A 23,328-nucleotide genomic window follows, 5' to 3' on the forward strand; every position below is an offset into this window, starting at 1 on the left:
CATCACCAGTTACCATATTGCGCGAGTCAGTCATCAACTAACACGCCTGACGGGCCTTCTCCACAGACGGACACCACGCTACCAGCTTTGACCAAAGGAGAATTCCTCATTTTGGATACGTCCTGGAGTCCGTGAGTTTGATTTGAAACATCGTAGGCGCCGAACAAACAGCGATGATGTATACAGCTTTTCCGTCGAAATTGACAATGGTTCTGCTGGCCTTGTCAATCCGGACACAGGCACATTGAGTTTTTGCAAAAACACACCGTCATGTCGGTCTGTCGGTGGATTCATCAGAGCTCTCGCTTTTGAGATCAATAAGAAAACCCACGATACCATGCGTTGAGCTTGTGACAACTTTGAACCCGGCGCGTCTCCAGAAGAAAAGTTACAGCTCATCTTCAATGGGATGAAGTTGAGCATATGAGTTCATTCGCGAACATTTTCAAAGGTACGTTTGGTACCGAAATCTTCAGCTGAATCCCGATCAATAACGCACCGATCGGATGTTCGCCCAGAACGTATGCTTCCGTGTGGGTCTGCGAGACATTGGACGTGTAGCTTGGCAAGTCCTGTGTAGCTTACCTGGCACAGCTATCAGATCCATCACACGTATTCGTGTTTTTTGTCGCTCGGATATTAAGCAGCATCTTCTCTGCGAACCCGCATACCAGATGTGGACGAGCGTGAAAGCAATTCTTCACTTTTCGCTTCGAGCGTTGGTCAGCACTCAAGTGTTTGTATCTTGTATTCGATATGACGTTCTTGACAAGGAATAGAAAACCGCAGGCCAGACTTCTGGATAGTACATACGCTGTTGATTTCCACAGCGAGTAGATCTAGCGAATGATTGTGAGAGTCCATGGCGACACATGGATCAGTAGCAGCCTTCGGATGTGGGAAACGTTGGTGTAAAACGTTCGGTTCCCAGCAGGTGAGTGGCGGGTTGTGTCAACTGTGGTAGCACCGCGGAAGGGAAACCGCCAGCCGTTGCATCGCGGATCACATAGCTTTGGACCGGACGTGATGATGACGCGGGCTAAACGAGCAGATTCGACAGCCTGCTTGCAAAGACTTCTTGGTGAGCGTTGTATTTGAAACGGAGGATTTTATTTTCTCGTCATACCATTTAGGTCACATCGACATTTAGAACTCATAGTCAGCGGGGCGGACCGCAAGACGTCGACGCACAGCAGTACCTTCCCGCTCGACGGCACTCTCGGAATGTTGTGCGATGTCATGACAGTTTTCAGTTTTCTTGGTCATGTTCCGTGGCACGGGCAGCTTGAGGATCCAAGTAGGGCTACTCGATTTCCAGGGAGTTACTCCACACGGCCTGGGCTTGCAGTTCAGGTTGACGCTTTTGGCAACCTGCATGATCGTGTTCGCTTACAACTTCATGGATAACTAATCAATGGCAAGACGGTTTTTGGCTATGAAGATCAGCATCGAGCATGAGACTATCCTGTTTTGCAGGTTTCGCTTCCTCATATTGTTCCACACGACCAAGTGGAAGACGGGAGGTCGAGAAAGAAAGCGCATTTACGGAAACAGTAACAAACATCCTGTTGTCGCATTGCGGATCTGTGTGGTCTCGTTTCGGACCCCAATAACAAGGGTGAGGCGTCCTCGTGGCATGCACAATCATGTTGTGTTACCAGTGACGACGACTGCATGGATACCCCCATTGTGAGTCACGGAGCACACTCTACCTCGAACATGATCTGTCTTGCTTCACTTTCAGCAATGCCAAGATTACTTTTCCCAAGAAGGTTCATTCTCCTCGGATACTGCCCTCCTTTCTCACTACACATCCCGAACCAGGACTTGAAGCGCGGATACACCTCTCAGCGCTACCAGAAGGGAGGCTCCTGGTTTGAGGTCGACTTCCTGCAAAAAGCGCAGTCGTACAACGCAAAGTCCGAGCAACGCTCTCAAAACCGAAATCCTAATGTCTGTCACGTACCTGCAGTCAATGGAATCAGAGTATATTGCTCCAATTCCCGTTCCCCAACTGCCAACCTCGCCGACTATATCGCACCTCCGTGTGTTCTCTCTTCATCTAAAGTTTTGCACCCACACGAACCCCCGCCCCGGCGCGCCAACACCACCCCACGGTTCGACCAACCGCCCGGTACTCCCCTGTCGTCCGCCAGGATCGGCCCGCCCCCGGCCATGCCGTTGCGGCAACGGTATCGCTACAAGGGTGGACCTTTCATGTGCGAAAATAGAGTGACTGGTGAAAGTGGGTCGTCGGTTGAGTGTTCACATCCGACCAACATCTGATACCAACGATCCATCACTACTTCCAAGCCACAAATGGATACGCTAGAGCACCCATCCTTGCCGAGCCGTCTTCAGTGGACCAAGTCATCGCCACTGGTGGACCAAATTCGAAACGAGATTCCCACTTGAGCCACAGGACCCAGGTCGAATGTGGGCCCCGTCCGTCAACAGATTACCGATCACTGCTTCGCGCACGTAGGACCTGCAGCCACGTCTCCAGACGAAATATAGAAACGGTGCAACACGAGGACTTACCGGTTCATGCCTATTGACCAATCATTGCACTGCGCACGCTTCAGAGGTGGACCCCACGCTCGAAGGAGCGCGGTGCATCGATATCGGCTTCGCCTGAGGCAGCACACCACTCTCACAAAACGATATCTCATCTTGTTTCTTCCATACAGTCCAGCCGCACCGCACATCTCAATCTCAAGTAATGTTTCATGCATTCCGATACGGGTAAGATAATATACAGTACACATCGCTTCTTCCTCCCTCCCACGATGATGTGCTGCCTGCCATATCAATGTTTCCAGACATGCTGCGCCATCGTGAACAGTGTATGTGTATGCTATAGTATTGCGAAATGACAACCATTCGCGTCCATGAGCGGGTGTATGTAGGGTGACAAAAGTCAAGAGCAGCGTAATATATGATATTGTAATGACGTCATAGCCACTGAGCTTACGCAAATTTATTCGTATGCAAGAACAGGCGCCGTCGTATATCATGCATATCGTTTTAGAATACATCAAGGGAAGGGGAATGCGAGTCAAAAGCCATGCTGATATGCACCGTCGCACATGAAAATCGTACCAAGATGAAATGGGTGAGAGAGGAGCCAGGGATGTTAATGGAAGCTTGAGCTCTACTCGCCGTTGACAAGCGAGTCGTGCGCAAACTGGTCATTGGGCATTGAGCTGGTGCCGGCAATACCGATGCCGAAGCCATTCAGGTCGAAGCCGGCATGGCCTGGGCCGCCCATGGGGCCGTAGATGCTGTCGTCCCAGCCAGGGCTCTGAGAGTCAGGGGTACGCGGCTCGCTTGCAGAAGGTGATGGGGTGTCGGTAGGCGAGCGGGTGAAGAGCGGCATCGCGGGGTCTGAGGGCAGCTTGATGTACCCGTCCGAGTACGAGGCGAGAGAGGACGACGACACGGGAGCGCTGGGCAGATCGTGGAAGATCTGCTGCGACATGCGCTGCTCAGACGCGGTCCCATAGGCGTTGGGCTGGTACTCCATGGCATCGATCTCGGAGCCTGAGGGGCTGTAGAAGGAGGGCGAGCTGGGATACATTTCGAATCCCGAGATGTCCGAAAAGAAGGAGGAGTCGAAGGTGGCGGGTGTGGGCATGGATCGTGAGGAGGTCTGGTAGGGGTCGCTTCGGTAGGCATCATGCATGCGAGCCCTGTGCCGCAACTGCTTTTTTGCACTTCTGCCTCCCACAGCTCCAGCCCGCTGCCTTTGGAGGTAGTGACTTGTGCGGTGACCGCGTTTGTTGGGTTGCTTGCTGCGGTAGCGAGTTGTGGACTTGACGCCATTCGCGAGAGCATCCTGCGTGAGTTTCCACATGAACCCCTTCTTGGCCTCTTCGAAGGGCTGATCGACTTTCTCGAATGCCTAGTGATTTCGTTAATAGTAGTTTGGGCAGACGAGAGCTATGAATAAATGTGAGGGTCACATACACCATTCATTGAGAGGTTGTGCCGGATGCTGTTCTGCCAGCCTTTCGTGTCTTTGTCGAGAGCCTTGTCGGTGTTCTTCCGAAACCAGTCGTAGATGTCACGCAAGATCATAGTATGATTAGGGGCTTGCTTGAGTGCATCGAAGATGAGCTGCGCGTACGGACGGTCTTTGTCGAAGACACCGTCGTCATGAGGCAGTAGAGGTGATTCCTCATTGGGTGTGGACGATCGTGACGAGTTGTACGGTGTGCTGTATGCTGTCACATCCTCGGGAATGGGGCGAGGATAGTCTCCATACTCTGTGTCGAGCTGCATCAGGTTGTTGTTCGGGCTGTGTGAAAGGTCCATGTCTTCGTAAGGTTGCTGAGGCCCCATCTGATACAGAGGAGGCGGGAAACTCGTCATAAGCGAGCGAGGGCAGCTGGGAGGAAGCGCATACTGGTACGAGAGATTGTTGTTGCTGTTGAAGGCCGTCTGATCGTAGTTATTTGCGGCCATGGTTCCTGAGCCGTATTGCATAGGAAAGCCGTAACCAAAACTATCCCGGGCCATAGGGTTCATGAGATGGTGGTTGTGATTTTTCCATTGCCTGATGTCCTCGTTCAGTTTTTCAACTTTCAAGACGTTTTGATCCTTAAAAGTAGGGGCTGGGATGTCTTGCAATGAAGTTACCATCGTAGAGGCTGTTACGGATGGCCGAGGCGATGTCTGAAGAGACTTTGGTGTATAGAGTGGAACGGATGCACCAAGGTCGCTCTTAGAAGGTGAAGGAACACCACGCCCCCCAGAGGGACCTGCATAGGGAGGGGTATGGGGTGACCCAAGCTGTGGCATGGCTTTGCTGTCTTCCATTGATGGGCTCAGATAGCTAATTTGTCGAGCGTATCGATGTTCCTGGAAAGTGGGGACGGCAGGTACTGCCAATGACTCTCGTGAAACAACGTTGGCAGTAAGATCTGATCGGGCAAAGTGATCAATGGGTTTCCTGAATGGAATGAAGCGAGATCTAAGACATTTGAGTGGATTATACAGCGCCAGTCGACGCTCGATTGGACGAAGGGCGTCTCATTGTCCTCTTGATGCGAGAGCCCGATTGCTAACCTCGCATGCAACAACCATGCGAGAGCGGATTGGGGCATGCAGATGGCAAACAACCTTTGGAAACGTCGATGGGCTCCGCCCAGCGGTAGGGATGATCACGGGTCGGAGAATCAAGGCTCGTCACTGGCAACACTGCCTCCCGGTCCGGTCCTACCTGGCCTCATTGCACTGCCGAGCAATACGATGGGTATGACTGCTCGTCCTACGGCTGCAGCCAACAATTTCACGGTCCGATGTTGATGGCAGGTTAAGAGGCGGCAGCCTGCATAGTAGGTAACATGGGAGAAGTGGCGGTAACCGCATCCGGGCAAGGCCTTTGGCCGCGTTCTGCCGCGTTCCATGCCCAACTTTCTGGAAGACAAAAGGCTCGGGCAGAAACAATGGTACTGACGGAGAATGCTTGCCAGGTAAGCAACTGAATGGAGACAGGCAGCAAAGGACGCGAGACACAACCAGTGCTGTCTTGGAACAATTGTATGACTGGCCTGATCTACATTCAGATTCGCACGCGCGGTCCACGGAAGGTGGCATCGAACAAGTGGAATCGCGACGAGATGCAGGTGCGAAGGCCACAGCGAGAAGCCGTTCCGGGCGCCCCGCGAACTGGTAATGGCATCGTCGCGGTCCTATCGACCGATAAGTTCACGTTCGGTAGCCGCCCTGGGTGGCCATTCGTTTGTTTGTGCCTGATTGGCTGGTCAACAACTAATTTCACGATTATATTATATCAGCCAATTAGACACAGTCATTAGTGCAATCGGCCAGGAAATACGCGGCCTACAGCGTGAACGATTGCCTTGTAGCGAAGAGAACCAGGCGGGGACAATCCCACTGGCTATCAGTGAGACATGCTGCTCGGCTATACCACAACGAGAATAGTGGCGTATTAGTTGGTAGAAGTTGCCTGATAGCAAGCCACGAGCGGTATGCAGGCTGCCCGAAAGGCGTCGCGGGAGTCTCCGCTCGTCTGGCGGTGAATGCTGTGGCAAGGGACCACTGGTGGGGACTTCGAGCGACGCGCCGCTGGGACGGGAGATTTATTTTCGATAGTATATCTGCGGGAATTTAGTGCGTTATGATGATACACAGAGCTTTCACACGTACCTTTTTGAACTGAAAGTGAAGTTGCAAGATTCCCTAGTGGTGGCGTCAGCCTTTGTTCAGCCTTACCCACGCGATAGCAGGTGCACCCCTGCAGCACGGAATGACGCAACCAACATGTACACTTACCTTGTCAAAGCTGCTCTTGAACCCCCTTTCTCGCTTGGCGCTATAGTCCCACTCCTTGTCAACGATGCGAAAGGCGATGTCCTCGTATGGCGGTCCTGCAATGAATCGGATCAAGCAAGTATCGTCTTCGCCAGCCGGGGCGAAAGACTGTCCACGTTTGCGACCGTTCTCTCGCTCAATCTTGTAAGTAGGCGCGCGGGTTTTGTCGATCAGATCTGGGTAGAAGATATTGAACTTGTAGCCTTGAACAACTTTGGGAGGCGGATTGTCGTGGTCATAATGCGTTTGGTTGTACTTATTCCACTCATAGCCCATTTGCACACGGTTGAAGTATCGCGGCTTGCGAGGCTTGTACTGGCTTGCCCACTGTGGCTGGGTCACTGTGATCTCTTCCTCTCCTGCGAAGATTTCTTCGCCTTCCTCGACCCCTCGGGCGACCTCTCTTTCATAGAGCGCCATCGTGGCCTTGGAGTAGTCCTCCTTCTCTACAGGTGCAAACCGAGATACCGCAGAATGGTTTGCCTGGCCGGTTTTCGACGTTGGCACGCTGATGGAGACATCTTGAATCTGGTTTTGCATGGGAACATAGCCCATCTTGATGACCTTTTGTCGCTCCCTGAGTATGCTGTCTAGAAACTTTCGCTCCTCAACCTGTTCCAACGACTTCTCCTCGGCGTGTAATTTGAGCAACGGCTCCGGGTCCAGCGCAGGATCGTAAGCAACGGAAGTGGACACGCCCGTATCCGACTGGCGAGCTGCTTCGAGCATAGTCTGTACTCTGCTCTGCACAGAGAGTGCCGTCTCCTGTTGCTGTTTGCGTAAAATCTCCAGGCGCTCCTTCAGTATTTCCTGCGACACGCGACGTAGTTTGGCCTTGGCTTTCCATACCCGCAGGTTGCGTAGAAGTTGTTCCCAGTAGTCGTAGTCGATTGGCTCGTCCGAGTCCAGCTTTGTCTTCACTTGCACCTCCAGCGTCTCCAGTTGCTCGTATGTCTTCGGTGCCAGCAAGCGGTCGATGTCTGCGGAGACAGAGCTGGTTCCTCGAGCTTCGGCGCGGGACTTGCGTCGGCGGTCCTTGCATATCGTCTTTAGAGCCTATAAACGTCAGCAGGTGCTATCTCACTGCGCAGTGGCATGCTCACAGTCCAGTAATCTCGGTTGCTGCGGCTCGTCTCCAGCGTGAGATAGGTTTCGATCTCTTTCTCCAGCTCCGTCAGGTCTTCTTCTTTGAGGCCCTCCAAGACACCCTCTGGATCTACCACCTCCAGTTCGTGGTCCTGGACTTCCTCATCCAGCAGCGATTTGGTATTATCAACAAAGCGCAGTGTAACGGCGAGCCAGTCGATGGGCTTGGCCCGGCCACCCTTGACGCGCAAGGCTGCCCTCTTCTTCGCCTGCTGCAGGACGAAGCGGTCCTCGTCGGCAACCCATGCCTCTTCTTGCGCATTTGTAGACCGCTTGGATGGATGCTCTTGCGATCGCTGATGTGCAGAGCGCTTTGCGGGAATTGTCGAGGCAGGCGCAGGACGCTGGGGAGGGCCGTCGTCGCGACGCCATGGGGGATTGCGTGAGGACATTGTTGCTTCGATTTGCCTTGTGAATCCGCGCAGAATAAGAATGATCCTGCTCGCGGATAAGAAGCACACGCGAATTGTTTCCGCGCCTACCTGCAGCGCTTTCCTTGGCGTCGTGACGTCGGGGAGCGCTAGGCCCAGCCCATGCTAGTGCAGCGCGTCGGGTGTTGCTGCCTTCAGCATGTTTACTGCAGCCAAATAGCATCGTGACAACACTCGGGATGTTGTGACGCTCACAGCGCCTTCATCTCGAAGAAGTACCCGACGGTCCAAGATGTCATGCTGGCGTGTCCTGCAGCTGTCCGACGAGGATGCGGCTATACCACAGCTTCTTATCAAGACCCAATTTGATTCATCCTCGTACACCGTCTTTCTTACGGATCTCACCAACATCTGGAGCGAAGAACTGGACTTGCCCGGTATCGTGCGTCGAGCTTCTGAGGTAGAGTCACCCATCGAAGTAAGCGAGCGCGATACTTCCCAGCTTGCTATACTTTTTGAGAATGTGCAAAAGTCGCTCAGTCACGGCAAAGATAGCACTTCTGCCCTATCAAGAGATAAGCTGGACAATGTAACACTGCACACCATTATCAGCCTCCCAGAGCCTCTGGACTCGTTGATCTGGAAATTCCATTTCACCAAGGGAACTGCGGCCGCCTTGAAGAATGAGCTTATCCTTCCACTGCTGATATCTTCCCACGTGCAGCATGTACGCATCTCTCGTCTGTTGTCCATGATATCTGATAAAGATCAAGCCATCACCCGGCTTATTGATCAGTACGAATCCAGCAACCTAGATCTCGCTGTGGCCTTCCCAAAAATCGGTAACGCAAAGTCAGGCAAGAGGATAGTGAGGCGAGAGCAAGCAGCGCGACACATTCCCGGACTTCAAACCTTCGACCTAGATATATGGAAAAGAGACACAGCAGAAATGGTAGACACTGATGTCTCCACGCTGGGCTTGTTCCAGGAGGCGCTATCCGAGTGTACCCCTATAATACCACCAAAGCTGAAATCACACGACGATGGTGAGGTTGACTGGTGGAACGACCTGGAGACTTCTGCTAGTGTGTCCAAACGAGCTGCAACAACGCGGGCGAAATCTCAGCCGAAGCGAGCACCTATTCCTGCACGATCTGCGGTCGCGGACTCCGAGACAGAGGAGGAGGAGACCGAAGATGAATTTGAGACGCATGAGAACTTCAAGGTAGGTTTTTTTCTATTTCATGAATCTAGTCACTGACGTGCGCTAGACACGGGACTTGATTAAGAAGTCAGAGCTTCCTGCGACACTGGACAATGCACCCCAGGACAATGACAGAACAAATGATGTCGCCATGATCGTTGATGAAGAAGATGAAGATGATGAAGATGATGAAGATTTGGATGCACCTCCGAAGGTGTACAGCCAGAGTCAAAAATCTCCTTCGAGAAGAAAAATGTCATCACCAGAGGTTTCAGCGTCTAAGGTAGCTTTGCCAGTGCGATTAGATTCGCCACCAGCAAAGCCCAAGGCCAAAGGATTCAAGATTGGTGGAAAATCCAAGAAAATAGAGTCCCCTCCTGTGGTGTCAGAAGGAGACATATCGACATCTCAGCCACAGAACGAGGGCATTCCAACCCGATCAAGGGTCGACGAAGGGGGCATTGGCAACAAGTCTGTGAAAAGAGGATTCAAGATTGGAGGAAGCGCCAAACCAAAAAAACCAATAGCCATTGAAGAAGCTGCGTCCTCTGAAGGGTCGAGAGTGAGACGGGACACGTTGGCAATCGCGCAAAGCCCTTCAGTCGAACCTTCGGCCTCGGCTACAATAAAGGTTGAGACGCAAAATCTGCCTGTTGAGGAAGAGCGGGAAGAGACTGAGGAAGAGAAGGTCGAGAGGAAGAGGCGAGAGTTGAAGCGCAAGAACGAAGAGCTTGCGAAAAAGCAAGCTCAAAGTAAGAAGAAAAAGAGGTTCTAGGTCGTGGCAGCGAGCGCTATGTAGAAAGCCGCGTCTCGAGCGAGCTGGCCTTGCGTACAAGTTTCACTACATCGACCTCGCACGGACTCCGAGAGGCAAGCGTTTTCGCCCTTCGTGTGATCAGATTTATACCCATTAGCGTCAGGTTGACTCTCAAATATACATGTTCATAGCTTTTCTTCTTTCCACCCAGTCTCTATCGTCAGCTTTCCGTCGATCAAAGCACTATAATTGCGATTTGCACGGTCTCGTTGTATTTGAATACTCGGAAACAGGCCCAAAAACTGCCATCTATCGGAGAGAGCGAGAGCGCACGCCACACTATCACTCGGCCGCTGAATCTGGCAGTGACGTCTGCACCGACCGTAAACAAACGCACGATCGCACCTTCCGCGCAAACCAGAGTAGCTGCCGTCCGGCATGCTCGAACTTCCCCAGCCAGCACTCTGACGTCCACAACTTCCTTGCGATTGTTGGCAATCGCCACTTGGCCGCTATGTGTTTGTATCGTTATGTTTACTACTCGAACTGTCAACACTCCGAATTGATCCGCGTATCCTACTGCGACAGGGCAAAGGCACTTGGGCATCCGCAGCGGTAAGTCTGTCCTAGATTGCACACTGCCCCAAGTCATCTACTCATCTCAGCAGAGACGATCGCTATCGGCGCGAAGCCGGTGCAGACAGTCCGCCTGAACGGCCGCCCGACTATACCTCGCGACAGCCATCGTACCCCAGCTCTAGCCATCACAGTTCAGCTACGAATCATCAGAACATGTCGACGTTAGCACCATCCCAAGTCGGCGTTGATGTCGCTTGGGTAGACGTGGAGCCCGCTATGCCGCTGCCTCCAGCAAACCAGATCCCGCGATCTGCCATCGCCTATAGCAATGTCAACATCGATATCCCATTGGATAGTCAGTCCTCCATGTCAATGGAACTCACACGAAACGGTAAGGTGATGGAACTTGTCGCGCGTTTTGAAAATTTCCCCGGGCACGAAGACTCTGACGCAGAACAAGCTCGTCTCCGCGGTCGGTCTCGCGTGAATGGTGACGCTGTAGCAACGAAGCATCCACATGAGAAACAACACATTCTTCAACTCGACGAATCCGATATCGATACAGTTCGAGCTGCCTCGGGCCATTTTGAAGCAGCCATGGAGGCCGTCTCGCCACAGTCAAACAAATCAGTTACCAGCCCACGCAAGCCAATTCCTTCTCCATGGAAGACAACGCAGCCTCGTGCACCAGTCTTTCAGACTGATCGTCGCAAAGAGGAGCGCGAAAAGCGGAAGTCTCTCCAAGGGAGCGCATCGCCCCCAAAATCCGTACGAGGCACCGGCAACTCAGTGTATCTGACCAAGAATTCTATCGAAACGGTGAATAGCGATATCACCACGATTGGTGGACCATCATCACCTCCCAAACTTCATCGTCGTCAATCAAAAGCTGACCTACAAAGCCCCGTAAGCTCTTCAGCGAAGAGCAGCCCTCATCAAAAGGCTACAATTAAGATACAAGTTTCTTCCACTCGAAGCCCGCGGTCGACTGTGCAGAGCCATGGGTCGGCATCGAATGTGCAGGATCAGGGACGGGCACCTAGTGTCGCACCCAGTGCTGTGTCAAATCACGACACCGAGTACTATTCTGCACATTCGCCTGTGAGTATCGTCGCTAGTCGGACCCGGAGCAGAAGGAGTTCTCTCGACACCTGGCATACCGCGGAAGACCATGAACTGGAGCCCCCTCCTTTTAGTCTTGTTGGTGCTGATGAGATTGGGCAGGGTGCGAAAGTTTCAATGAATCAACATGCACCGGAAAGCACCCAAGACAAACCAACTTCTCAGTCAGTTTCGCACGCACGTAGCAAGACTGAATCGCATGTCGCTGTGCGGAACCCTATCAGGCCTGCGGTTCCAAATCTCACCTTGCGAATTCCAGCTCCTAAGCCGTCCTTTAAAGCCGGATCGGCGCCAAGTTCCCAATCCGGTGCGCCAGCATTTCCTACGAAATCCTCGTCGCGGATTCCGCGCATGGCTACTACGCATGATGCCAGCACGCAAGTGTCGAGGCTGAAGCGAGCCCAGTCTGCCAAAGACCTAAAAAAATTCACAAACTCTACCATTACGCGAGGCAGTCATAGCAGCGAAAAGGAGGGTGTTTTGAACCAGGTCGCAAGTGATGCCGTTCGAAGGGGGTAAGATGCGATGCACACTAACATAGTCCCTGAAGATACTTGCTATTACGGCACCCGACCTTCCACATCAGAGAACTAACTTCACCTAGGCCAAGAGACCCACGCGACATACCTTTAACGTTGACTCCCATTGCGGTACCTACGCTGCGCCACGTGAGGACTCTGGACAGCGCTGGCCAAACTCCAATCATACGCGAAGATGCGCCACTGCGAAAACGGAGACAGCCTCAAGTGAATCCAAGGCTTGCGTCATATCTCGATAGCATCGACCCCAGCGCCCACCCGGACCATACGCCTTTCACGGAAGATATGTCCGCTGACGAAAACGACGAATCGAGTGCCCCGTCTTCGAGGAAGACAAGTGCTTCAACTGTAAAATTCCTAAATATTATGGCCAGAGATCTCGAAATAGACGAGCAGGCAAAGGCCGCAGATGAGATATCACGACGTTTCGGCCTCCTGGAGCACTTCGACGAGATTGAAGCACAGGAAAAGCTTCCTACTAAACCAGGAGAAACGACAGATGCGGTACAAGATGGCGAGATCAACTTTTCCCAGCATGCGAATCTAGCCAAGTGGCGCCGGGAGAATGTTCCCATGAAAGGTAGGGCAAACTTTTTCCCATTACTGCAAAATCCTTTCAAGTACAATTTGCACGTTCCGTGCGAGCACTATCATAATTCCACCAGATCTTACCATTGCATTTTAGGTAGTCCAGCGACCACAATTGCCAACGTTGAGACACGGGAACCGGTCATTGACAATGCAGACGCCTCTGATGAGCCACAGAAAGAGGAACAGCACTCGAGAGGCCGGAGCGAGCAGCATAAGCCGCAAGTTCGACCCCAATCAGCTAGTGCACATTCGCTACGCTCGAAAGCCTCATCCGAGCTGCGAGCAACTGCACCTGAGTTCTTTCCTCAGCTACAAGGTGGTAGGTGACCACAGGCGTTGCTAAATGGCATGTCGCTCAAATTGTCCGCAGAACTACAAACTTCAGCTGAACCTGCAATGACCACACAGTGGTTGCAGCCCTTCTTCCATAACCTTCCCTTCGATCCGTTTGCTGTGGACAACTACGGAATGCCATGGTTCTTCTACATGTACCCGGTTCAGATGAAGCAATGGATCAAGTCACCGAAGAAGTACAAGACTATGCCGCGCGGACGCAAGCGAGGGGATGCTTCGTTGTCGCCCAAAAACGTTGACCATCCTGCTCTGTCGAACGAAGCTCATCCACGGGAACGACGAAAGGAAACGGAGCAAAATTCCAAGAAGGACACTGTATCACCGTTTGCTGCACAATTGGACGAGATCGCGCGCAATGCTGCAACGCATCAGAATAGCAAAGCGCCGAGCCCAATGCGTAGGGGCTACATGACCTTGCCTCCTCGCAGCGGTCGTCCTCTTCGTAATGTCGGCAACGGACTGTACGACACTTTCGGTCGCGGCCACTTCCGCCCTGTCTGTATGCCAATTGATGCTACTGCTCCTTTCCCTGATCCGGTTCCTCCGTCTGGCCGTAAGGAGTATGCCGGATATGCCGTACAGCACACCCGAGACGGCTGCGGTGTCACCGAGATTGATCGCGCCTCCGAATGGGCGGGCAAGGCCTGCAACACTTGCAAGCCGGACCATTGATTTCTCTCTGCGAAGTGAGTACGTTCACTGCTTTTCCGTCCCTCTTTCTTACCCATTATGTGTAACTGTATCTGGTGCACGGGAGAGGCTTTCCTCCTTTACCAACGTTGTTTGTGAGCGGCCGTTATGGGCAAGGAAGGCGGTGCCCACTTCTGAGCGCCTCTTGTATGATGGCATGGAGGACCTCTTTTTTGTATTATTCGTTTGAGCGCATGTTTATGAATCACGACTTGTTTGGGTAGCCTACCGATCGCTCCGAATTATGGTTAAAATGGAATGATGTCTACGGATACGATAATGGTGTTCGCCTTGCTTTCGTTGTGTGCATTCGAGTGACAGGGCCGAGGCATACTCTTAAGATCTTTTGGAGTTTTGTTGAAGCGCCGGAATTCAATGAGATAGGAATCCATTGGTGACCATACCAGCTTGTGGACGTTGGCAGTTGATATCGACGCATCCATTGCTGCGATTACGTACGTACAGAGGCGTGGAGGGGCAAAAGAATCCCCACACTTTTCCCACACTTGGTCCCCTCTGGTATAAGACAAGCGGTATTCAACAAGATTGAACAAAGAAGGGAAGTAAAGACAAGAGAGTTGAAAAAGAAAAAAAGAACACGCCCTAGTCTCACCCAAAAGAATACCCGCTCCCAACCCTGGAAGCCGTCCCAACACAAACGCTAACACCAACACCGCCCTCCCTGTCGCCGTCTGCGTCCGAAATCTCGGCGGACGTAGAAAGTGAACAAGACACCTGCCGCCTCCCCCGCAGCCTGCGCACGCTCCGCGCACGCTCAACGCCCGCCTTCTAAGCCGGGGTCACGCTCCTGCTCTCCCGGCCGCGACTCAGCAAGCCCCTCCCCTTTGTCAACTTGGGACTGTTTGGCCCGCTGTGGCCGCCGCTGCTCTGCGCGTCCGCAGGGACAAAACTGGTCCGCACGACGACGCTGCCCTGGCCGACGCTCACGCTCTTCTCGCCGCCGTTGCCCTGGTCGTCAACCGTGAACGCGGCTTCCCCGAGCTCCTCGTCGCGGCCGAACGTCGCGTGGTCCTTGACGACGAGCTTGAAGAAGGCGTCCGCGGCGCAGGTCACCTTGAAGGACTCGTCGGCGAAGGTGGCAGCGCCGGTGGGGGCTTTGATGTGGTCTGTCTTGTGGACGTCCTTGGGACCCTTGGGGGTGTCGAGGCGGACGAAGACGCGGAGGTTCGCGCCGGCGGGGAAGCCAGCGGCGGAGAGAATGGAAAAGTGCGCGGTGCCTTGGTCGGCCGAAGGCGCGGAGGCGCCGTGCGCCGAGGCGAAGGACTGCGCGCCCCAGGAGCGGTGGCGGGAGTGGTTCTTCTCTGCGGCGGCGTTGGCGTTGGAGGAGGTGCTGGGGCGGCCATCGCTCTCGATGGAGATGGCAGGAACGGGCTCGTCGGAGGCAGCGCTGCCGTTGAGGGTTGAGCTGTCCAAGTCTTCAGGAGCCGCGCCGCGAGACTTCCTGCGCTTGAAACCGCGGCCGAGGAAAGTGCCTGCGCGGACGACGCCACCGCCGACAAGGACGGCGCCCTTGCCGACGCCTTTGACGGGCGCTCCGATGACCTTTCCGGGGACAGCGAAGGTGCCCGAGAACGTGCTTGAGCCTTGTCGCGAGCGCATGACATAGTCTGGTTTGAACAGCATCTTTAAGCGGACGGCGCCTGACTTGCCATCGAGACCAAGTGTTACTTCCTGTTGTTGGAATGGCTCTAGAATCTCTAGGTTGATGGCGGCTTTGCCCAGGAAGTCGGCCTTGTCGCCAAAGTCCCAGTCAAAGACCCGCACCTCGAAATCGGCCGCCGTTCGGCTGCGCACGGATACCTCAAAGTACTCGTTCCATGAGGGGTGTAGTGTTTTCTTCTGCGTCTTCGTCTTGTAGACTTCCTTGTCGTTGAGAACAAACTTGCAGTACGGGTCTGAGAAGCCGTTGCGATCGGCGGCTGGGAGGTCTGCCGCGTCCAGGACTTCGACGCGGAGGGTGCCCTGGTTGTTGAATGATTCGCTGGGGTCCAGCTGCATTTTCACAGGCAGATACTTCAAGCTGACCGTGATCTTATTTTCTCGCCCATGGTTGTCTTTCAGGATGAGCTGAGTGGGAGTGTACTATCTCGCGTTAGCGTCACTAATCGGGTGGGACACAGCAGTACTTACCAAGCATCGTCGAAGCGTGTCCAGTGTGTTTCCGGTAAGCTTAGCAATGACATGGTCTTCGTCATTCTCGCCCTTCTTATCAATGTGCTCGATGATTCGAAGAGTGATCTTGGAGAAATCAAGTTCCCGGACCATCGTATCGCCAACTGCTGCTGTTAGAAGCGAATATGAGTGGGGTGGCAATGAACTCACCCTCGTTGAATGTCATATGCTTGCTCTTGATCTTAGCGCTGGAGTAGCTTGGGAAGGCCATGTCATCCATGAGGATATCGACATAAGCTCCAGTCTCTGCAAAGTCGCCCTCGATGATTTTGAACACAATGAGACCAGATTCTGCTCCACGCATTAGCGAATGCCATCAAATGAGATAAGAATAGAGGGCATAATGCGGTGGGATGGTGGAACCAACTCAGCTCATTATATGCCTCTAGAAACATAGGAGATCCTCTAAGCTCACCATACTGCTGCAGATCGTCAGCAGTGAGATGCAGTTTCTCAATCTCTTTCTTTTGAGGAACTGCATCGGCTTCCTGCTCGGCCTGCGCCATGCTTTTCTCGAGCTGCTTCGCGACATCGGGCTCGCTGCCGGCGGTGTGAGAGGATCGGAGCGACGAGATGGTTCCTGCAGTCTCCGATCGGGCTATACCAGACACGCTCGAGATGTTCTTCTTGTGTCCCTTAGGAGCGGAGTCGATGGAATTCCGTATAGATCCCTTCCGAGACAAGTCATCTTCGCTGTCGGAATCCTCCTCATCAGGGTCGTGAACTGCATACGTGGGGTAGAAGGAACAGGTGTAGTTGAGGGTACCCTTGGATTGTGAACGGGCTCCCAGATGCAGATGGCCTTGCTGCGTCTCCTTTTGTTCGTGGACAAGCCATTGGCCATCATCATCCTTGCGGACGTAGTCGCCTGCAGTCAGTTCGATGTGGCCCAAGGACCGGTCCTTGCCCAGGTGCTCCTCATCCATGACCTCCACCGTCAGCTTCTCGCGCTCCGTGTGGATAGGCACGTAGATGACCTCATCCCAGTCCGGGTTCAGGTTGTTCTTGAACGTCACCGTCCGGCCCTTTTCAACGCCAGAGAGCAAGACGCGGACGTATGGGTCTGATTTGCCCATCGTCTCGACGTTGCGTAGATCCCGAGCATTCTTGAAGTGCAAACGCATAACACCAATGGGCGTGAGGTAGCCACCGCCGGCCGCCGCGCCCCTTAATGCGACGGGCTTCCATTCGAGCTTCATCTTGGCGCGTCCAGTCTTGGCGCCGTGGAGATGGTACCATTCCTGGCCCTTTGCCATCAGCTCCAACATGTCGTCGATAGTGATCTGGTAGGAGCCAATGATAGGGTCCGTCGCCAGATCGCGGTCGTCCTTGATGAGCAATCCGAGCTTGGCCTTCTTGCGGTCAGTGATGAGTAGCTCTTTGCTTGCATCCGGAAAGACAGGTTGATTCGTTCGTTTCATGACTGTCGACCTGTGCACCTCTCGCCCGTTAAGCAGAAGCATTGCATATGGGCTCAACTGTCCGATCATACTCTTCTCGTGATCTAGCTCTTTCGCTTGTTCGATGGTAAACTTGGCAATACCGGTGCGCGATTCCGGTGGCGGCTGCTTAGTGCCGTCATCCAGAGTTTCGCCTTCCAGCACAGGGAAGAAGCGAATGTCCGCCTGGATGATACCGCGTGATCGACCGCCAGCCGTGACCTCGAGGTGCAGGTTCTCATGCTCATCCTCAGTCTCCAATTGCTCCAACGCAAAAGTAGCTACTCCAAGCTCTTTGTCTTTTCGGAAATCATTGAAATCATAGACATTGATCGTCAGCGCATCCTTCAGCGAAGTGACGATGATGTTCACGGTCTGATTCCAGCGCGGGTTGGCATTCTCTTTCACCGTCGCAGTGCGAGCCAGCTCTGTCCTGTTGTTGATGGACACGGTGGCATACGGATCTGGAGTGCCCGAGAACTTGTCGGGATTCTTGAGACCTTGAGCGCCATGGAAAGTGATTTGAAGAACACCGATTGCTTGGTCGATCGGATTGCCTGCAAGCATTTTCGCGATTTCGATTGGGAAGATGTTCGGAGCGTACATCATCGGCGCAAGAGTAGCATGGATCATCTCCATAATGAAAGTCTCCAGACCGGGGATGAAGTTGATATCGAAACCGAAGGTCTCACCACCTAGCGGCTTGCATACGTAGTCGATGGTTGGGCGTTCTAAGAATGACATCTCCACGCGCTCGATGTGCGGAAACGGTATCTGAAGCTTGAACTTGAGACGCATCAGGCCCGAGAAGGCCATGTCTTCGACAATGACATCGAGGCCTTTACTGATCATTCCCTTGCCCAGACGGACTTCGAGCACGACCTTGGGATTGATCTTTTGCTTCAGTTGTCGAGACGTGAGATCGGCCGTGTCATTGGGGTTGAAGCTGAATTTCCAGTCCATGAGCACGATGTCATCCTGTGCCTTTGGATACGTCTTCACGTGCTCCAGGCGGGGAGGCTTGGTTCCTAACACAAACTCTTTCATCCGCAGGCCCTCAAGAAAAGCGGGTGTGGAAGTAGACAGAACCTGGTCTACGGTGCCCACGATGGTCTTGCACAAAACCGGGGCGTAGATGGGCCAAAACTTGACAAGGAAGCTGTTGATCCACTCGAGGCTCTCCGTGTCCGTCTCCAGCTTGTTCTTGGCCATTTCGCGGTTCAGATCATCCCGGGCGTTGCGGCGGACGCGACGGATCGAGGTGCGGTAGTAGGTGCCGCAGATGGCCATGATGCAGAAGACCCATCCCAGGCCACCTCCAAGCACTGCCACCACCCAGGAGCTCAGGCACGCGAAGATGATGACACCGGTGTTGTGATACCAGTCGCCGAAGAACTTGTCCTCAAGCTTGCCCTCGAGGAAAGTCTGGTGGTCCAGGAGCGAGCCCTCGTCGTCCTGGTTCTCGGAGCCTGGCAGGCCAAAGCGTGGGGCCCAGCCGACGCGGCCCCACTCATCGTCTTGGTCGAGCTTTGGCAGCACACCGTTCGGTGCGTCTGAGGTTGGCGAAATTGGTGAAGTTGGCACGTCGATGGCACCCGCTTTGGAGGCTGGAGGGAGGGCGTATTTGGGACCGGTCCCGTTCTGCAGCTGCGGTCAGTGCTCATCTCTCGCAGCGGGGTGGCTGGGACTCACAGCATCCGAGGCGAGGGCTACTGCATTGGGGTTCCGCTCGTGGTGGAAGTTCTTGGGAACTTGCTGTTCGCGCGCGTCAGCTTCGGCGCCGTGTCTCAGCGGGGTGGCAGTTCCAGGCATACCGCTCTCGCTTGCGCCGCCTTCTCCTCCGGGCTGGCGTCCGGGTCGAACTTGAAGGCCGCGCTGCCGCCTGCGCGGGCCTCTTTCATGATGGCATGCTCGGCCTGGTCGGCCGTCACGCTGGAATTGGGGTCTTGGGCGGCCTCGATGGCGCCCTGCTGCTTGAGTTCGGCTGCGCGCTGCATGGTCGCCATGGTCGGAGTCGCGGGCGGAGGGCCGGCCCTCTGTTATGTAGCTGTCGGGACCGCAGCGCCGGAGGCTTCAATTGGACGGGCTCGCGGTCGAGCTGGGCGACAATGGGCACCAGGGCGTGCGAGGGCGAACAAAGGGGAGGAAGAGCGCGGTGTTGGGTGAGCCTGCGTGCTGTTAGCAGCTGCTAGCTGGCCGCCGCCCGCGTCGAGCTTGCTGCGTAGGCTATCTTGGTAGCGCGACCCTGTCTCTCCGCCCAGCTAGAGGCCTTGCTCGCTCCCGCTGTGGCTCAATTGACGACTCTGGTCTGGCACCACTCACCAAAGCTGACCCCGCCGTCTAGCGCGCTGCAGCTCGCACGAGGAAGACAAATACACGCACTGCACGCGGCACAATGGAAAGGCTGTGAGCGTCGTGGGCGACGGGCGCGGTGCGGGCTAATATAAAGCGACGTGGACGGCCAGGAGCTCCAAAGCAAGCCAGCAGTGACGTCTGCTGCCCTGTTCGCTCACGATCCGGGTGCCTGAGCGCCGGGCACCATCCCTGCCAGAGAAATGTCGCGCGCCCAGCACCGCAAGCAGGGCGCTGAGCTGCACGCAGCGAAGCAGGGCAAGCAGGCTCCCTGCCCCCAGGAATGTCCCTCTGCCAGACCGCATGCTCGCCCGCTGCTGCGCTCTGCCGACGGCCTCCACCACAGCGCGTCCTGCTGCCGGGCGCCTGTTCGCGATAGCGATGCCCTGGCGTAGATCCGACAGGCATGCGCTCTGACCAATGGCGCGCGTCCGCACTTGCCGCCACAGCCAAACGAGAAGCTCCACAGTTCCACGCACTGTGGCTGCCGCTTCCCCAGCATTGCCTCTCCTCAAACGCTCTTCGCACGCTGCGTCCTCTGCTGCCGCAACTTCCGTTCCGCATTGCCGTGCCGGCGAGCCCGTCGCCGTGTCCCGATCATGTTTATTACGCGGCCTTGGCTTACCTGCGTCGGTCGTCTGCAGGTGGAGATCCTCATTCGACCCGCGCACCGCCACACATAGCTCGAGCGCTTGTGGAGACGTGTGTAATCTGGTTTGGTCGCGAGCTCGGCCGTATTCGCCAGCCGAGGGACTCACCGAACCAGTGGGATGGCCTTTCGCGTTGAATTTGATACAGCCCGCATCAGGGCCATGTCGCCAGTGTGTCGCCGCAGGGACGACTGTGTGCTTTGAGCTCGAGGGCGTCACACAGCCACAGATCTAAGACACTGACAGATCCATACGAGGGTCCGAGATCTAGCCTCGGCCAAGCGCTTCTTGGCCGTTGTTTACCACCATTGACGCCACGCCAGCTCGTCCGTGCTTTGTGGCTCGCATTGGCAGCTAGACTCCCTCATGGAGAATTTCCATCGTCATGGAGAATTTCCATCGTCATGGAGAATTTCCATGACTGCGAGTATGGCGCACACTGTGTAGGCTGATAGGCGATACTTCTGTCCACGTATGGTAGATCGAGTTTCTATAGGCTACCTAATCCGAACGATAGTCGCCGGTCGGTCAACACCTCATAAACTGCTTTGCACTAACCCTGCGAAGCCACTTGTTGCGCTGGGAATGAATGCGTGATGATTCTGGGATCGTGAAGCGAGAACCATGCGTTGTGCCCTTGATAGGCCTTCATCCTATTCAGAGTACAGGCTTTCTTCATAGCCTGACGAGTCGGATGAAGCCGAATCGTCCCTGGTGACATACGGAGCCCAATTTCCCTCGCCATCTGCTTCCTCCTCTGATATTGAATGTATAAACTCGAAGAGGATGCCTCGGTCAGTCAACAGCTTCCCGAGTTTCTCCCATTCGTACACGGGCGGGGTCAATAGGCTGTGGTATATCACCTTCACTTGTCGGAGCGAAGGTAGATAATCGCCGAAGTTCCAAGCCATATAGTCGAGGCATTTCTGGTAGTATGCTATTCCATCGTGAATCACGTTCATCGTCAACACCTGTACTGAACGCGGCAGGTTCGCGACTATACTTTCGACGGTGATATTGATGTCGTGGGTTTGCTGTGCGAGTACAGCTAGGGGAGCTTCGACGTGAGACAGCTTCACAAAGCCGGACAGGAAGCCCAGAGGGCCCATGTAATGTATGTCCTGAGAATGTATACCGTCGCGCCAGGAAAGTGTGTCCAGCGATGAAGTGTGGCTCTTGAGCGACTTGACCATGCTGACAATTCCCAAAGGTCAGCGATTGTTACAATTGGTGCGGACCGTTTCATATCCGGGACATGACCAATGTACCGCGGCATGTTACCCAACGCCATACTAGGCCCTTTGTGGGAACCCGGACTAATGCTAGAATAAGAGATGAAAAGGACGGTCCACCTACCTGAACCAACTGTTCGACGCATCAGCCTCGTCGTACGGTTCGTAACCTTCTTGCCCACCAATTCCCCAGTAGTCGTCGCTGTTCCGGCCACTCACTTCAAAATGATCCGTGGAGCTCCAGTATCTGAACACCTTGAGCTTTTTGATGCCGGCGATGACCACATTAAGAACATTGTCATCAACATAACTCATCTCCAACTGCAATTCATCAATTAGTGAGCTCCGCTTTGGGAACAGACGCCGCAGCTCATCGTGCGCACTTTCTGCCGTGGACGGCCGCTCAAAAAGGCCGACCAGTGTGACTTTGCGCATGGAACGCATTTTGAATAGTGGAGCCAAATGTCGGAGTTTGAGGTACTGAACGTCTACACGGATAGATTTCAGGTGTTGGAATCGATGCACACGGCCAAAGTCCACACCGTTCGCAATTTTACGAAAGTGATGGAGCCACCGCGGGATTCTCCCTGGCGGCTCGATGGCTGCTCCATCATCGATCTCTAGTCTCGTGACATTGGGTGTGTATAACAGTATGGTGGCGTAGATTAGTTCCTGATCCACTTCGCGGTCGTTGCATTCAGAGGCCCATTTTTTCCAATCGAAATTGGGAATTTCCAAGCTTCTCAGGCTGTCCTTGATCAATTGCTTATCGGAGATAGAAGGTACGTATCGAGGCCGGTCTGAATGAACGTTTGGTCCATACTTGAACGAAATGGACTTCACGTGGGAAGCAATGTTTTTGTTGCACATAGTCGTGCGAAGGAACGGATAGGGAGTGCAAAAGAAACTGTCGTACGTCGAGTATAGTCTGTCCACGACTATGCGATGAAATCGTCGATTCGTGAGGGACAGGCTCGCCAGTGTGAGGAGTTGGAAATGGTGCATATCAATCCCAGGCAAGTAGTCAAGAATCTCCACGATAAGCTCGTCCGGTAAATCGTTCAGCGAAGTTGAGTATGCGCGCCTTGTCAGTGGGAGTGGATCTGCCTTCCGCGGAGGCTGCTTCTTCGGCTTTCGCTGCACCTGCGATGGCAGCGGTGGAAATTCTTGGGTGTTAAGCATGTCTCACGCCTCGGGTTTTCAGGCGGTACCTCCAAGTGGTCGAGAAAGAGCGTTGTGAGAGTTGACGTCTGGCGAATGGCGATAGGAAAGTGTGCCTCGCTAGCTGGCGCTAAACTCAGCTAATTACCGTACCAGTACTGCCCCGCGGCTCCCCTTCTCTCATCAAACCTTCACGGTAGCCGACAATAATAAAAAGTTGGGATACACGAGGCGGACCCTACTGTGAACAGCCACACTAATTTATCATACGACAAGTTTACAACCCTATAACGAACTATATGATACAGGATAAGGTGCGCGCCTATGTTCCCATTCCTAGTGCCAACCACTATGGTTTGAGACTACGTGTAGGAAAACACGCAAAATAGTATTTATAGCAGCTAGCAGCTTGGGCATCGCAAGAACTGTGTCTTGCTCCTCTTATAGGCATCAGCCAGATCTCGAGACATCGTAGCCCCCTGTCCCGCATCATGAGTGGACATACCGCCGCAGTTTTCAGGGTCCGTTAGTAAGTGGCCACAAAGTCCTTCCAGTTATTTTTATACCAAAATTATGAGGCAATATCCAACTAACGCGTCGGCCTGGTCA

General features: G+C 54.0%; 6 protein-coding genes across 6 annotated transcripts; 1 reads left to right on the top strand and 5 right to left on the bottom strand.

The window, feature by feature from the left end:
• Positions 1-3,154: 3,154 nt before the first annotated feature.
• On the bottom strand, positions 3,155-4,374 carry CC84DRAFT_1098497 (uncharacterized protein; the record flags this gene model as incomplete). Its single annotated transcript, XM_018174773.1, has 2 exons — positions 3,155-3,904; positions 3,970-4,374. The coding sequence occupies 2 exons, from the start codon at positions 4,372-4,374 to the stop codon at positions 3,155-3,157; spliced, it is 1,155 nt and encodes a 384-aa protein (XP_018032531.1).
• Positions 4,375-6,107: 1,733 nt separating this feature from the next.
• CC84DRAFT_1189471 (uncharacterized protein) lies at positions 6,108-7,877 on the bottom strand (the record flags this gene model as incomplete). Its single annotated transcript, XM_018181058.1, has 4 exons — positions 6,108-6,125; positions 6,175-6,207; positions 6,301-7,374; positions 7,443-7,877. 4 exons carry the CDS (start codon positions 7,875-7,877, stop codon positions 6,108-6,110), a joined length of 1,560 nt encoding a protein of 519 aa, XP_018032532.1.
• A 271-nt stretch (positions 7,878-8,148) lies between these two features.
• CC84DRAFT_1099519 (XLF-domain-containing protein) lies at positions 8,149-9,835 on the top strand (the record flags this gene model as incomplete). The annotated part of the gene is made up of 2 exons (XM_018174830.1): positions 8,149-9,081; positions 9,128-9,835. The coding sequence occupies 2 exons, from the start codon at positions 8,149-8,151 to the stop codon at positions 9,833-9,835; spliced, it is 1,641 nt and encodes a 546-aa protein (XP_018032533.1).
• Positions 9,836-14,150: 4,315 nt separating this feature from the next.
• CC84DRAFT_1126307 (tricalbin) lies at positions 14,151-19,511 on the bottom strand. The gene is made up of 6 exons (XM_018175739.1): positions 19,139-19,511; positions 19,017-19,079; positions 16,301-18,965; positions 16,036-16,176; positions 15,844-15,989; positions 14,151-15,795 (listed from the first exon to the last, which is right to left on the bottom strand). Exons 1-6 carry the CDS (start codon positions 19,328-19,330, stop codon positions 14,482-14,484), a joined length of 4,521 nt encoding a protein of 1,506 aa, XP_018032534.1. The 5' UTR covers positions 19,331-19,511; the 3' UTR covers positions 14,151-14,481.
• Positions 19,512-20,843: 1,332 nt separating this feature from the next.
• CC84DRAFT_1004842 (uncharacterized protein) lies at positions 20,844-21,599 on the bottom strand. The gene has a single exon (XM_018173336.1). It carries the CDS (start codon positions 21,517-21,519, stop codon positions 20,980-20,982), a length of 540 nt encoding a protein of 179 aa, XP_018032535.1. The 5' UTR covers positions 21,520-21,599; the 3' UTR covers positions 20,844-20,979.
• Positions 21,600-21,678: 79 nt separating this feature from the next.
• Positions 21,679-22,740, bottom strand: CC84DRAFT_1099157 (uncharacterized protein; the record flags this gene model as incomplete). The annotated part of the gene is made up of 2 exons (XM_018174807.1): positions 21,679-22,465; positions 22,529-22,740. The coding sequence occupies 2 exons, from the start codon at positions 22,738-22,740 to the stop codon at positions 21,679-21,681; spliced, it is 999 nt and encodes a 332-aa protein (XP_018032536.1).
• Between the last annotated feature and the right edge of the window lie 588 nt (positions 22,741-23,328).

The sequence above is a fragment of the Paraphaeosphaeria sporulosa genome (genome assembly GCF_001642045.1).
Source record: "Paraphaeosphaeria sporulosa strain AP3s5-JAC2a unplaced genomic scaffold CC84scaffold_9, whole genome shotgun sequence".
Taxonomy (NCBI): Eukaryota; Fungi; Ascomycota; class Dothideomycetes; order Pleosporales; family Didymosphaeriaceae; genus Paraphaeosphaeria; species Paraphaeosphaeria sporulosa.